Below are 17,418 nucleotides of genomic sequence, written 5' to 3' on the forward strand. Positions count from 1 at the left end.
AGTAATTATTTATTTAAGAATAAAGGTGAAGATGGCCAAAACAAATGTTATCTCGCACCCCTGGAACGCTATCTCGCACCCCAAAGGGTAAGAAAATTTAACGTAAGAAAATAAATTGTTGACAACAATGAAAACAGTTCTCGTTTGTTGTTTGATAATCTGGAATATTCCGTCGACTTCCGTTGATAATTAGGTCCAACGATTCTTCTGTTAACCTAACACTGGAGAAATGCCACTCCCACCCCTTTTATGCAAGTGGGTAGCTACCGCACGCGAGTGGAAAGTGTCTGTGTGGGTTTGCAGTTCACTGCTGTCATGCTCTGCGGCAAGGCCCAAGAGACGGGGAAAGAGAAACGGAAAATCGAATCTCGGGCTGCATAGTATTGTTGTACAACACTCTTTACAGGGGCTGTACTCGTGAAAGTCGCAGTTTTATAATTCTTTCTGTCGATCGCTTTTGAACTTCCTAGAACGTGGTAAGCGCTTACTTTTTATTTTACATCAGTCTAGTTCTGTTACGTCAACCCATTTTGAGACCCGTATATAACTTTACTACAACATAAAATCTTAAAGCTCCCTTTAAAATAAAGTAACCACAGATAATAACGCCCTATCGTGGCTGACAGTTAAATAGCATTTTTCTTTATTCTAAAGATATAAATTCGAGTTGTTACGAGTGTAAAATATAGACACTTGCTCGCGTCGTTCATGGAGAACAGTGGTCAGGTATATAAACCTAGAAGTTCTATGGTATGCTTCATCATTATCACTGCAGTCGCTGCTGATAGACAGTGGTCGATACACTGTCTCACTTCAGAGCTTCAAAGCCATTTGAAAAGTCTTCTGTAGTAACAACGGTCCTCGCCTGTCGCTATAAACCACGCAAAGTTTCTTTGAATTTACTACTATGTCCTTAACGTTATTTAAATATTGAGTAATAAGCGCGGTTAATAATTGAAAGTATGGCTTATTGTTCTGTCACGTTGACGAAGCTCTGGCCTTAACTTGTGTTTCAAGCTCTCAGTCTGTAGGATGCCCCACTCTTTAGTAAAGTTGTTTACATAAAACGGTTTAAGTTTGTTTAGTTAGACTAGCTGTTACCAATTCATTAGTGCACAGTTGCTATGCTGTTGTTATAACAACGGAAAAAAAACAAACAAAACATTTAACAATAATATCTAGACATGGGAAACGAGGCAAGTCAAGAACAAGGCACAGACCAGGTTGGTCAAGAACAAGCACGTGTGAGACCAGGGTTTGTTCCAATGGGTGGGTCATCACCTCAAGGCTCTCAGCTTCCACCATGCAGACCTGGAACTTTGGAAACTATGTCACACCAAACAAAGATGGCGACAAAGCTTCAAGTCACGACCCCAGCAGCTCCGGAAGTTGACCTCAGTGACCTTTCAGAGGCAGAAAGGGCACAAATCTTATCAGTGATGGCACAGGCAGAGCACATGGACAAGGATTTGGAAAAACACAGAAAGTAAGTGTCTTCATTTTCTTTCAACACATCTCCGTGTTTCATCTTTGTAGTTTAATCAGGAATAGTAATACAGAACTAAATATCAAAGAAGCGTAATCATCAATTTTTGTAGCAGGAGTATAATGCATCGTTAAATATTGATTGGACTGTTCGATCTGTCTACCATTGAGTTTGGACTTTTATATATCTCTTTAATATTTTGTCATTACACACTCTGTTAGCAATTTAAAACAAGGGAACTTGAAAGCTAATTCCCTAAATACTTTTAACTACTGTGTACTATTTAATCTTGCTTTGTTTGTTTGTTTTTGAATTTCGCACAAAGCTACTCGAGGGCTATCTGTGCTAGCCGTCCCTAATTTAGCAGCGTAAGACTAGAGGGAAGGCACCTAGTCATCACCACCCACCGCCAACTCTTGGGCTACTCTTTAGTCGCGCCAAAACATGCTCGCCCTCCCAGCCGTGGGGGCGTTATAATGTGACGGTCAATCCCACTATTCGTTGGTAAAAGAGTAGCCCAAGAGTTGGCGGTGGGTGGTGATGACTAGCTGCCTTCCTTCTAGTCTTACACTGCTAAATTAGGGACAGCTAGCACAGATAGCCCTCGAGTAGCTTTGTGCGAAATTCAAAATGGTGGAGCTCTGGATTTCAGAGCTGGTGAGCCGGGTTCGAATCTGTACGACATCACAAAATATTCATGAACTTCAAGCTAATGGTGCTTTATAAGAGTGATGGTTAATTTCTTGTTGTAGATGGTTAGTGACAGGCTGCTGCTTAGTGGTTATCTTCCTTCTGGTTGCCAGGTTAAATATAGAAAAGGAACCAGATAGCTTTAGTAACTTTGCTATATATACAAGTACTCAGTACTACAAAAGACAATAAACGCGTACAATTTCTGACTTTCAGATCTTACATACAAGAGAATTGAAACTAACTGGGATAAAGAAATAAGGCTGAAAACTGAGTCGTAAACACAACTAAATGGTGATTTCCGAGCCTCTCTACCTGGACAAACACATTTAAAAAATATTATTTTAGGTCTCTGTGCTATCAAGTGAATAAAGACAAGTCTCTCGTAGCTTCATTGACTGTACTTGAATACTGGTTATACACGCAGAACCGTTTACTGGTGTGGTATACAGGATTACTATGTGTTTTCCACCCACCACCTCACCCCACCTCCGTATTCAACACGAAATGTTTTCAAAAGTTTCTTAATATTATCGTATGCAGTTTAACATAACATTTCGGTCAAGAAAGTAGACAAGTTTATTTTACTGAAGTTACTTACTGTTACGGATCATCCACCTATTGTATCGTGCGTCTATTATCGTGGATAACATTTTTGTAAGGCAGAATAAATATTATGAAAAATGACGCATCAAAACCATTTGAATACCCTGCAGTCGTGCGTCTTTGTTACTGAAATTACCTGAATATAAAAGTAAATTTAAAAACTTGCCGGCCATGTAGCTTTTATTATTGATATGTTTTAAAATGAAATATAATTTTGCAAAGAAAATTCGAAAGCTCCCCAGCAACCTGTTAACATTGTATGAGCCATCAGGTCGATAGTCCAGTGCTTTAAACGACTCTTTTTTAATATATGCATATATATTTTCTTGATTTTTTAATAAATCCAATAAGAGAGAAGTAATATATTTTATATCATATATACCAAAGTATGATTTGTTTTTATATCGATGTCTTGTAGTGACTTTGTTATAGCAATATTTTATTATCAATTAAATTAGTTTGGTTTTCTTATTTAAAAGTTAAGACGTACCTAACGTAAAACAAAACTACAATGAATGAAATGAGAAGTTTTTAGCTTACGAAACGTGAACAGATATTCCAGATTTTTTAACTTGTTTGGTCAGGAAGTTTCGCTGATTAATTTTGATATTAGAGCTTTACTTTTATATTATAAACATATCGGAATCACTGTGATAAATCGTTGTCTGTATTTTCCTGTCAGCTGTTTCCTAGCTTGCTTACCATGAAATTGCAAAAGGGCTTGGAAGCTATAGGATATAATGTCTGAAGGTGATTGGTTTAGAATTTTGTATTAGATTTATACGATAGGTTTGATTAGCACTTACAAAATGCAACGCTGAATGGAGGAGATGGTTTATATAACAATAAGTGTACCTGTTCTCATGTTAGCCAATCATTAGCCTCACAAAACAGACAATCGCAATACGTGTGACACTGTACGTAATCCAGATGTAGTTGTTTTACCTAAGCCTAAAAGTTTGTAACTCCTATTGTCTCTATTTCGTACAAAAACAAGAAAATGAAACATCGTGACTTTAATAAATCTTCATGTTAAAAGCCTTAAAAGTTAATAAAAGAAAGTGTCCAGAACAGAACCAATGTTATAGAGGAACTAAGTATATAATGTGAGTAAGTTTCTGAAATAGCAAAACGACGAATGAAATCAGAAATCAATATAATACATTACACAATTCACAACAGTGTTTAAAGTAACGTTATCTATGGATTTAATAACATTATATTTTAAACCCCTTACAGTTATCGCTTCATGCTCAAACCAAAGCGCTTCAGATATAGTTCTAATGAGAACCTTTTGCGTACAGTGTTAATAAATATATGCAAAATATTTTATCTAAGAAACTTCGAAAACAGTTACATTATTGAAATAACGTCACCAGAGGTATTGTCACGTGCTAAGTGTTTTAAAGCAAGATCAACTATATAATGATTAAAATATCATTAGTAATCTCCTAGACTAAAAGGCGCCACTTAAATTAGGTGTGTAATAGTTTAAATCCTAATATATCAAAGAAATTCGTTGGAATGTAATCTCCAACACGCGCGGCTGTATATTAGTTTCATAACCCTGGTAATAGAAAATACAATCTTTAAACCCAACAAACGAGTTCTCGAGAAACATCCTTTTCACGCGCGTTCACGTTGCTCTGTAAAATATGTCGGTGCTGTAACACGACAACCTTATATCTTGCTATTTATGTGACCGTACAAACATTTGGACGTTTGTGTTTGGACGTTCCTCTACAGAGTTGTTCTGTGGATGGAAATATAAAAGTCAAAGTACCATCTTGTTATAATATTTGAGTTATTTCATTGTTTTATTTATTCAAAACCGTACTCTATGATCATGGTATACCAGTTTTCATTATTTTTGCCATTTTAGCATCTAAAACATTCGTACCTCGCCGCAAGCGGGATAAATACAGGTAATTTTGAAGAGTTGTAAAGAATGCTCTAACTTATAATACGCAAGTTCAATTTTATTTGAAATCGTTTGTTTTGATTGTAGTGCAGAGTCACATAATGAGCCATCTACGTTGTTTCCACAGCGGGAATGGAACCCGCAATTCTAGCGCTGTAAGTTTCGCCACTGTCAGACTACTTGTTTTCTATCTTAGCCTTTTTTATGTTTTAAGTATTTTAGTTATATTTATAGATACGCTTATTTGAATAATGTTTTTTTTTTCGAAAGTCGTTATAATAGGTAATGAAAAATTGTTATAGTTATCGTAGGTTTACATTTTCTCTCGAGTGAAGGGAATTCAGCCTATCATGATTCGTTCTGAGCGTCACGTGTAAAGCTCTCTTCCAATCCCGTACGTCAAAGTAAACCAACCATTTCCTTTTGCCACGTTCACGTGCATCAACTGTATATGGAGTAAACCGAGCTCTGTGTCACGTACAATACTCAGGCACTGCAGCATTATGTTCTGTGACTCACGTGTTTTAGAGTTAATAATAAGTTAAAACAGTTAAAAACTGAGGAATGTTAAACACAAAGATACTCCGATACAGCAAAAAATCAGCTCAAACGAGGACTGTAAAAAAATTAGTGATCTGCTGGTTAAGGTACTCGAATCGTAATCTTAGAGAATGAGGGGTTCGAATTCCCGTCACCGCCGTGTGATCGTTATAGTGCGACGGACCTACTATTCATTGGTAAGAGAGTAGCCTGAGATTTGATGGTGGGTGGTATTGACTAGTTGCCTTCCCTCTAGGCTATCACTGCTAAATAGCAGATAGCCCTCGTGTAACTTTGCGCGAACTTTCATCAAAGAAGCTTTAAAATACGACTTTTTTTTTATTTAAAAAGAAACAAATCAACAATTCGACAGTTACATGCACGTGGATATGAGTGTGTATATATGCAACTTTATTTTTCAGCGAGAAAAAAATTAAATAATTAAACTAATAAATTAAATTAATAGCAATTACTGAAACAGTGATCAAAATTATTTTTCTTCGCGTAAGAGGAAATGTGCATATTGCATATCGATTGAAATGACAGAGATTATTATGGAAGCCACTCTCGTTCATTTACTATTTTTAGCGAAAATAAATTTGGCAGATTTAAAAAAATGATACGTGGTACATATTGGCTAAAATTTCTGAGTGCATTTGGACGTGCATTATGACGCAAATGGATTACTCCACGTGTTATGTTTGTCGTTTTATTTTTACGACGTACTTAGAATTTCACAGCTTGAATCAATAAAGTTTCACAAAATTATGGATCGTATTTTATTGTTTCAGTAAAACTAATAACGTTCAATTTACATTCACAGGCGTAAATTGCGTATTATATCCAAGCCATAAAGAATAAATAGATGAGTTCCTTTTTTACAAAATAAGTCTTTATAGCCCTTCCAAGAGTGTGTGCGTGCGTGTTCTTACAGGAAAGCCACATCGGGCTATCTGCTGAGTCCGCCGAGGGCAATCGAATCCCTGATTTTAGCGTTGTAAATCCGTAGACTTTCCGCTGTACTAGCTGGGGACCACTCGAAGAGACGCCGCTGTAAAATCCTGAAGTTTCTGTTGTATTTGTTTGTTTTCGAATTTCACGCAAAGCTGCACAAGAGCTATCTGTACTAAACATTCCTACTTAGTAGTGTAAGACTAGAGAGAAGGCAGTTGGTCATCACCGACTACTGCCAACTCTTGAGCTACTCTTTTACCAACAATTAGTAGGATTAACCGTCACTTTTTTACGTCCTCACGACTGAAAGGACGAGCATGTTTGGCGTGATGGGAATTCGAACCCCCGACTCTCAGATTAGGAGTCGAGCACCGTAAACACCTAGCCATGTTGGGTAGTTTCTATTCAGCTTTTTACTTGTATTTGGAAGCAATGAAGTGAAAGAATTGTTTGTTTGGTTTGGTTTGTTTTGAATTTCGCGCAAAACTACACAAGGACTATCTGCGCTAATCGTCCCTAATTTAGTGTAACACTAGAAGGATAATTGTTTGTTAATGGTTTTACATTAATTCCTGGTTTTACATTGAAGTGTTCCTAGTTCCTAAGTTTTTATCACTTGAAAAAGCAACAACAATACAACATTATTAATAACAATAATATAACATTATTAATAACAATAATACAACATTATTAATAACAACAACACAACGTTATTAATAACAACAATACAACATTATTAATAACAACAACACAACGTTATTAATAACAACAATACAACATTATTAATAACAACAATACAACATTATTAATAACAATAATACAACATTATTAATAACAACAACACAACGTTATTAATAACAACAATACAACATTATTAATAACAACAAAACATTATTAATTGTTCATTATTGTGAAACCTTATTGATTCAAGCTGTGAAATTCTAAGTACGTCGTAAAAATAAAACGACAAACATAACACGTGGAGTAATCCATTTGCGTCATAATGCACGTCCAAATGCACTCAGAAATTTTAGCCAATATGTACCACGTATCATTTTTTTAAAGCTGCCAAATTAATTATTATTAATTTACATTATTAATAACAACAATACAACGTTATTAATAACAACAATACAACGTTATTAATAACAACAAAACATTATTAATAACAACAATACAACGTTATTAATAACAACAATACGACATTATTAATAACAACAATACAACATTATTAATAACAACAATACAATGTTATTAATAACAACAATACAACATTATTAATAACAACAATACAACGTTATTAATAACAACAATACAACGTTATTAATAACAACGATACAACGTTATTAATAACAACAATACAACATTATTAATAACAACAATACAACGTTATTAATAACAACAATACGACATTATTAATAACAACAATACAAGCGTTATTAATAACAACAATACAACGTTATTAATAACAACAATACAACGTTATTAATAACAACAATACAACGTTATTAATAACAACAATACGACATTATTAATAACAACAATACAGCGTTATTAATAACAACAATACAACGTTATTAATAGCAACTATATAACATTATTAATAACAACAATACAACATTATTGATAACAACAATACAACGTTATTAATAACAACAAAGGCATTATTAATAACAACAATACAACGTTATTAATAACAACAATACAACGTTATTAATAACAACAATACAACATTATTAATAACAACAATACAACGTTATTAATAACAACAATACAACGTTATTAATAACAACAAAACATTATTAATAACAACAATACAACTTTATTAATAACAACAATACAACGTTATTAATAACAACAATATAACATTATTAATAACAACAATACAACGTTATTAATAACAACAATACAACATTATTAAGAACGTCAGTATAATCCTAGCATTTAATGAAATTTAACCATTTCCACCTAACCAATTTAGACACAAACCATTCACACCCAAATATATACAACCACTCGTGGTCTTTTACTGAACTTACTTCTGTTCGCAACATTTACTTGCTGACGTTTCGAGTTTCGTTTGTTTGTTTGAAGCTAAATTCAAAGCTAAACAATAGCCTATCTTTGCTCTGCTCACTTCGGGTATCGAAACCCAGTTTCTAATGCCAACGTACTACTCAACAAAGGAGCACATTCGAAGCATTGGTATAGTCAGAAACAGTCAAAACTGCTACGTGCTCTGTTCCTACTATGTTTTTAAGCAGTTCAGGAACTCGTTTTAATACCGTGATAGAGGAAATGTCTTAACTTTTAATGAGAAAGTAAATCTTCGAAAGGAACCTGAATAACAGTTTTGAAGGGTTTCTTGTGGGGTTTAGAGGGTATTAAGACTGATAAGAAGATAGAAGTTTCGTAATATTACAATGAACATCCTGGTTCCGTGATATACAGAACTAAACAAACGTTTCATGAATTAGTGAACTCAACTTGGCTATACATAAAATAGTTTGTTTGTTTGTTTTTGAATTTCCCACAAAGCTACTCGAGGGCTATCTGTGCTAGCCGTCCCAATCTTAGTAGTGTAAGACTAGAGGAAGGCAGCTAGTCATCACCACCCACCGCCAACCCTTGGGATACTCTACTACTAACGAATAATTGGATTAACCGTCACATTACAACGCCCCAACGGCCGAAAGGGCGAGCATGTTTGGTGCGACCGGGATTTGAACCCGCGATCCTCAGATTGCGAGTCGAACGCCTTAACCCACCTGGCCATGCCGGGGCCTAATTACTTTCAAATCGAAATCTCCGACTTTTTTTTTTTTAACATGATTTGGTGCTTTCTAAAGGCTGAAATCGATGTAACTATTTAACGATACATCCATTATTGTAACATATATTTCCTTTACATATAAGAACAGCTCTGGACTTTGACTTCTTCCAAACCCTAAAATAACCTTTCATTGAATCTTAATAATATGTTTTATTACAATCCTCTTGTATTCCGTAACATTTCAAATTGTGCAGAAGAAACATGATAGAAATCAACTAAGCGTTTTGAAGCGAGCTTAAATTCACAGCGAGCACGTGCTATAATATGAGTGAAGCGCGTGGAAAGCGGATCAGCGTCGTAATAGAGCGCGAGATCGTCAAAGGGCAGTCGCCAAAGTCACACATTTCTCACAAATGATTTATGTATAGACTTCTGTAAAATATTTTCTGCCGGAACGCACATCAGTTGTGGCGTCCTTTTTATTATTATTATTATAAAAAAATAAATTTGTTGATCTCGAGAGAGCATATCAGAGGCACATGATGCATTTATTGATCACCGTACTAATCCGTAAGACTAGCACCGATGTTGGAATGGAGCTGCTAGGATCAGACAGATGCTCAGTACAGCGTTTACGAAATGTTACATTGCGCATGACATGTCACTTGAAACCTTCCGTTTCTGTCTAAAGGGAGTTAATTGAAATGCGTGTTGAAACGCCTGTACCTGAATATAGTACAAAACACGAATAAAGTATTATTTTAACCTGTTTTTTTATTTCAATAAATCAAATAATTAGACTTTTCATAAAGTAATTTAACCTATCGAAAAATAAGGTTTACAAATTGAGTCGTTGACAAGTGAAGTAATAATTGATAATAGTATATATATTTACCAATGTGTTTGATGCTGACTATCATAATGAAGGCGTATTTCAATAAAGTACTTATTTTCTCCAATTTTTCCAATTTTATGATTAAGTCTCTTGTATTATACTATTTAATATTCCGAAGGAACTGCGATTTGAGTACAGTAGTAAATATAGTTTATGTGTTTATCTACAGCTACAAATAACAATATTAGATATCCTTTGACCTCTTACAACCAAACGTGTCCTAATTCATAAAATGTGTACTTCATTTCAGACATATATTAATGCTTTTTTAAATAAATTAATATTATTAATAATTACAGCTAAGGTACGCTGAATGCATAATTGATGCTCTATAAATCTAAAAGTTGTTGTTGTTTGTTGTTTTGAATTAAGCACTAAGCTACACAATGGGCTATCTGTGCTCTGCCCACTACGGGTATCGAAACCCGATTTTTAGCGTTGTAAGTCCGCAGACATACCGCTGAGCCACTGGGGGGGGCGTATAAATCTAAAAGAGAACTAACAGTTGGCGGTAATAACACCTTTTTTAAAAAATGAAAATAATACATTGTTTTGATAACAGAATCACGGTACTTTTAATTCGTGTTGTGTGATATATTTAATAATGGTTAATTACGTTATTTTCGATATGTTTGTTAAGATAACAGAAATATGATTTTTCAAGTCTGTTAAAGTGTTCGCATGTGTGATTGTTGAAAAACACCACATTTTAACCTTCTAAAGCTACAAATGAATATAATTTTCTTCAAAGACATTCGGATTGTTTGTTTTTAAATCGTGGATATGTTCTTCATTTAGTCAGTATTCTAATGAACAGGACGTAAATAGTCGTAAGTTTGTGTCTCAGAACTATTGGTATGGGTATTAACATATTTATTAATAAGCAGTGAACAACGTTTCGACCTTCCTAGGTCATCTTACATCAACTCTCTTTGTAAACCTGAAGATGACTCAAGAAGGTCTGTACTTTATTCTAATTAAAGTTTTAATATCCATACCAGCTGTCTTGAGAATACTTTGTTACTTCAAGTGGGTCTCTCGCCATCACGAAAACCTCTGTATTGTTTTCCCAGAAAATGTGAGTTATACCCAAGCTTAGAAATGATGCTGTAGTTTGTATAAGTTACTACTAGAAGATCTATAGTGATGATGAACATTGGTATGTTAGGTAAGGACATTTAATAACACCTGAAAACACAACATTGGCAAAATCCTTCCGTCTCTTGTCATGTCTTTGGCATAAAAACCTATTTATTCTCACTGCAACAGATAAAGTTATTTGAAAGTTGTGGATTCTGGCTTATTGTATTATCAAAAACAACAACAGAAACCAGTACGTGTTTGTGTGAGAAATAAATATTTTATTTTTATATTGCGTTTTACTTATAGCAAAGCCATGTGTAGCTATCTGCTGTGTCCACCGAGGATTTTCGAATCCCTGGTTTTAGCGTTGTAAATCCAGAGACTTACCGCTGTACCAGCGGAGAACTATTTTTAGATTACATTAATGTTTGGGGCTTTCATTTGATATTCTTGTCCAATGTATGTGATGACAATCGTATCTTTCCCAACTTACCTCCAATTCCGGACTTAGTATACCTACGTTTTGTTTCTAATTTTACGTGGGAATTTCACAAGTCAATTGTCTGTCTTCGTGACTTTATATAACCACTTAGTTGAACGTATGGAACAAACTTTGTTTTCTTTGAAGTCATGCTTGTGTAGATTTTAACATTTTTTTCAATTGACAAGCTTAATAACCATAATTATATCAACTAGAATTATAATAATTATAGTAATTGTTAAAATAATTAGTATTTTCTGAAGAGAATAACAAAACCTAAACTAATCGTGTTTCAAATGTAAAGCATGCTAACCTTCGTCATAAAATATTTCATTTCAGTCTAAACTCTACCAATTATCATATGACAATTAAAATAGTTTGTTCTCGATATTTTAAGACTTTTTAACACAAAAATACACAAAGAAATTAATGTAAATCTTACGCTACAGTGAAACTACTTCATCAAGTTCAACCCTTATTTAATGAAACTTGTAATTGAATAATTATTTTAAAACAAAATATTAGAATTTTAAATTTATCTTATAGGTAGACATCTTAGTTATAATGGGATGTAACTCCTTATGCTAGAGAAATTTGATTGGCTATTTATCCAAATTTTATTACGATAAGACTTGCTATTGTGCCAATAGATAATGCGAAGGACCGAATATTGTCCAATGACACTTTTTCTTCACTTCGCCTGTCCAGTGTATAGGTTTTCTCGCAGTGACTACAAGATATTTTCATACCAACAATATGTTTGAAGACTGATAATAATTAACTATTTTTCTTTATTGGTTAGGGTGCTTGACTCGTAACCTGAGGTTCACTGGTCAATTCCCTGTCACATAAAACATGCTCGTTCTTTCAGCCCTGGGGTGTTATAATGTGATGGTCAGTTCTTCTAGTCGTTGGTAAAGAGTATCCCAAGAATTGGCGGTAGATAGTGATGACTAGCTGCCTTTCCTCTGGTCTTTCACTGCGAAATTACGGATGTTTAGCGCAGATAGCCCTCGTGTAGCTGAGCGCGAAATAAAAAAACAAAACAAAGAAACAAACAATACTGGGACCTCATCGACGAATAGCTAAGAATTCTACAGAAAAAAAACCCATAAATTTCCTTGTTGTTTATAGAGTTTTTTTCTTTCCAGTTTAACCAAGTATTGATCATAAATGCCTTTCTAACAAGATTAACGTATATTACATTCAGACAGATGCGCTACTTCGGAGCTCTTGTAGGCCTTATATACAAGTTAATGAGATTGAAAGCTTGCACTGCTAGCCATCTTCTGAAGACTGGTGAAAAATTTAATCATAATAGATTTCAATTAATTAGTTTTTTGTATTACATAGGTTGTACGCATATATGTGTAGGTAATATCGGATACTTATGTATAGATGATACGTATAACAACAATGCACCCAGATCAATATGTATTGCAGTTTTTATAATGTATGGTAAAGAAATCTTTATAAAGTAAATGTAACTGTGTAATGTGCGGAAAACCACTAGTAGATTAACTGACGTCATGGACGCGGTTAAAGACGTCACCACTAAACATTATTACGTAGATTTATGAACTTCCACTTAATATGACAAAGTTTCCAGAAAGAAATTTTGTTATTTTCACACTGTAGAAGCTTAGACATTTGATTCGTTAGCATTGAATTCAGCTGCTAATAAATCATGTTATTTAATTATTATGTCTGATCAGAGATCACATTACTTACTAATCAATTCATCTGATCGATCGTCGCTGAAGAACTGAAGGAAATCAAAAAAATGACAGTGCTTGAGTCAGGCCCCACAGTGGTACGTCTGCAGGCTTATACCTCTAGAAATCGGGTTTCGATGCCCGTGGTGGGCAGAGAACAGATAGCCCTTTGTGTAGGTTTTTGCTTTAAAAATAAGCTGAAGCCAATCTGCTTTAGTTTTATTCTACTTGAACGCCCTCGATACAAAATATAGAGACTGAGTTTCTATTTAGATTCATTAACTTAAATAAAAATAAAATCAGAATATGTCGTCGCCATATCTGAAGACCAGTTGAATAATCCATTTCTAACCATTAACGTGTCAAACATGATAGCTGTAGCCTCATAACAGAGTTTGCGATTAAACAAAATAACTGTTTAGATAAGTAACTTCTATGGATAGCCTTTATCACACACACTTTATTTTCTTTTTGTTCACTAGAAGAAGATCGTTGTTGGATTATTACTTTATTTATTGTCGCAATAAAAATATTATATTATTTGTTTTAACACAGAAGAGCATTCCTTTTGTTAAATGGTGTGTTATACGATTTCTGCAGTGGAACGACGTATGAGGTCGAGAATGCGAATTTGAACATTTTACGCCCTAATTTCTTTTTTTCAGATTACAAATTGCCTGAACTTACCCTTTCTGACTCCTGTCATCTTGTCAGTTGAGTTACTCCTAAATTTCTTTTATTAGAAACTTTTATCAAGGATAAACATGAAAGACGATGATTGAACTTTGCCCTCCAGTACTTACTTATTCCAGTTTGCCCTGAATGTACATCCGTTCGAGAAATAGGGTGGATGTTATGTAAGTGTTAATAAGATCAGACGAAGGTTGAGTGCTTTCGTGTTTCTTGGCACATTCGGTGGTTAATAAAACTTTTTAAACATGAATACATTATCAGAAGGTACATATCGATATTATACCTGTAGAAAATACGTCTGGAGTCGAGTAAAATATCAAATAACTGTACGTATACAATAATAAAACTTCACCCTTTATAAGTTAGAACAACGATTTATCCAAAAAACATTTGATAAAAACAATGTAAACGGTTTGATTTTGTTTGTGTTAATCGTATGTCGTGCACCACTACTTTCCAGGAAAGTACAGCAAACTCGACAAGAAACCACTCCTGGAACAACTTCAGCGCCACCGCCTGTTCAAACTCAGCAACAACAGCTTTGCCCACAGTGTCACGTCACTGTGCTAACAGCTGAAACCATGTCCCAGTGTGCAGACTGTAAAATAGCCGCCTGTCGGAAATGTGGAACATCACTGGCAGAGGCAGATGGAAGGGTAAGACAATTTTATTTTTATTCAAATATTACTTCGTGCATGGCGTAATCCGGTTGGTCAATGGTAGATTTACTGACTGACAACGCTAAAATTCGGGGTTCGACTTTCCATGGTGGACAAAGTACATATAGTTCGCCATATAGCTTTACACTTAGAAAACAATAACATTATGGAACTGGCCTACATTTGCAAATTTTATACTTATGTTGCACAAAACCTTTGATATTATTGACATGTAATATACAAATACTAGTTCTAAAGAAAATGCTTACAAAGACAACTGAAACCAGTTTAATCACTGCTTATTTCAGAATAATAGTTAGAAATTAAAGTATGCTATAAATGAAAATATTGTATTATTAATTTTGATCACCTGGTACTCACTAAAATTAGTTGTTGTTCTTGTTTGGTATTAAGCACAAAATTCCATAAAGGATTATTTGTACTCTGCCCACCACGGGTATCGAAACCCAGTTTCTAGTGGTATAAGTCCGAAGACATACCACTGGGGGGAGTGTAAAATGCTTTAGTTCGCAAAGTTTGTATGTTAGTTTTAATGTTGGTAAACACGTAATAGCGAACATATTAAAATAACGTATGATTGCCATAGAATCAATTATATTTCTATCTAACACGTACCCCGCTAGTACAGCAGTAAGTCTACGGACTTACAACGCTAAAATCAAAGGTTCGATTTCCACCGGTGGGTTCAGCAGATAGCCCGGTATAACTTTGTTATAGGAAAACACACACACACTATCTAAATTATCTGCACCTCTTAAATTTTTTTTTGTTTGAATGGCTCGTCCCTTTAAACACAGACCCTCCAAATCGTTCCCCAGGGACACAGCTGCACGTCTGTGGACTTAAAATGCTAAAAAAATATAGTTTTTTATTTGCTGTAGTTTGTTGATGTATGATTATGATACATTTATCCATGTTATACAGACATATTCTACGACTGTTGTTATGTAAGTTTTTAATATGTTTTCTGGAGAAGCTCCTTGACTGTTGTCGGTGACACTCTTAAGGTAACTCGCTTTATAACATAAGAAAGTTATGAACTGGTGAACAAACTAGAGAGTTACGTAATACGTGATGAGCCATGAACAAACCAGAGAATTACGTAATACGTGATGAGCCATGAACAAACTAGAGAGTTACGTAATACGTGATGAACCAAGAACCTCGATATTCTAATCACCATAAATAATAAACTCTCAAACCAAACAGTGTTAAGATTAATTGAATCTTAGGTACAGACGTAGCTCTGTTATGAAAATATTTTGTAAGTAAACAAAACAGGATTTTGTGTGTGTGCCTATCACTGAAATATATTGTGAACACGGACTAACAGTACGATCATGTAAAACTAGTGGAAATATATACGAGTTAATATTACCTCATGTATTGGACAGTAGAAAAAATTAATATACTGTAAGTGAAGCAAGAATGTAAAATAGGTTGATACCTCAAATTCTGTGACAGTGCAAACAAACTAATTTCTGAGAGTGCGAAACAGATCAACCTGACCCATCTTAGTGCAAAACATGGACAGAACCCTGATGAACAGGAAAACTAATAAGTAATTTCTGTTACAAAAGCTAAAATGGTACACCTTGTTATCAAGACATGGCCAAGCGCGTAACGCGTGCGACTCGTAATCCGAGGGTCACGGGTTCGCGCCCGCGTCGCGCCAAACATGCTCGCCCTCCCAGCCGTGGGGGCGTTATAATGTGACAGTCAATCCCACTATTCGTTGGTAAAAGAGTAGCCCAAGAGTTGGCGGTGGATGGTGATGAATAGCCGCCTTCCCTGTAGTCTTAATCTGCAAAATTAGCGACGGCTAGCACAGATAGCCCTCGAGTAGCTTTGTGCGAAATTCAAAAACAAACAAACAAACAAATGTTATTAAGACACGTCGCACGTAGTAATGTGTCTTGCGGTCAAAATAACATGGTGCACGACATACTGTGTTATTAACACGAGTGATAGCTTAGCGATTTCTCTACCTTCTGTATCTCAAACTATGGTAATCCAAACTATCATACATTTTCAGTGGATGTGCTCTACTGACGTTTACTACCTTACCAAATTTTAAGACAATCCGTTAAGAAATACATGAAATATAACATATCCAATATTCATTAAGTTTCTTCCTTGTCTTTTGCTTCCTATCAGAAGTACTAAAATTTATTGGATAGAAAAACATATTTAAAATTTACGGATTTTTTTTTTCACAAGGTCGGTACTCTGATAGATCTTTACAATCTAAAAATAGGAGTCGCATATGATATAAACATATACCACACATGCAAAATTATTCAAATTTAAGAAAGCATTTTGCACACGTCTACGCAAAGAGTCACGTGAATAAAGATGCTTGATGTACAGGGTGCATGAGTTGATGACAAGAAACTGTTAATCTAGATTCCATGGCGTAAGTATAAAAAACTATTAAAACTGTTTTACAGTGGCCAAATTACCTCCATATATTTTAAAGAGTCTAATTGGTTCTGTAAAGTATAAGTTTGTTCAGAATAATAGGGTTACAATTATAAAGCATCACTTTCTTATTTGTTGTGGTTTATTAGTGTGTGTTGACAAAACGTCATGATATCTAATCAAAAACACGTTAGGTGTAAAAAAAAAAACACGTCACGGCCTAAGGAGTATTCAGTGCGTGACTTAACGGAATGAACTCAAAATTGGCGGTTAAACTGATGACTACACTTATAACACTGACATTAATTTTACAGTAAATATTAATTCATCAGTTAGCTAAGCCGTGTATTTTGTTTTACCCACGATCATGACCCACGTTGAGCAAAAAAAAAAGAAAAAAGACACGGACTGACTAACTAATAAATGCCTGTTTGCTGTGAAATTATTATTGATGCTGTAAGTTTAGCTACTAGTTTGGTC

At 34.6% G+C, this 17,418-nt stretch overlaps 1 protein-coding gene across 3 annotated transcripts in view; it reads left to right on the forward strand.

Moving 5' to 3' along the window:
• Nucleotides 1–316: 316 nt before the first annotated feature.
• Nucleotides 317–17,418, forward strand: part of LOC143251074 (uncharacterized) — a 95,370-nt gene continuing 78,268 nt past the window's right edge. For all 3 annotated transcript variants that reach the window (XR_013028482.1, XM_076502428.1, XM_076502427.1), the window contains exons 1-2: nt 317–1,486; nt 14,298–14,493. Coding sequence is in view for 2 of the 3 variants with exons in the window: in XM_076502428.1 (XP_076358543.1) it covers nt 1,185–1,486; nt 14,298–14,493 (498 nt within the window). In the remaining variant the exon portion in view is untranslated. The remainder of the gene's footprint in view (nt 1,487–14,297; nt 14,494–17,418) is intronic.

Source organism: Tachypleus tridentatus, chromosome 5, assembly GCF_004210375.1.
Source record: "Tachypleus tridentatus isolate NWPU-2018 chromosome 5, ASM421037v1, whole genome shotgun sequence".
In the NCBI taxonomy this organism is placed as follows: domain Eukaryota; kingdom Metazoa; phylum Arthropoda; class Merostomata; order Xiphosura; family Limulidae; genus Tachypleus; species Tachypleus tridentatus.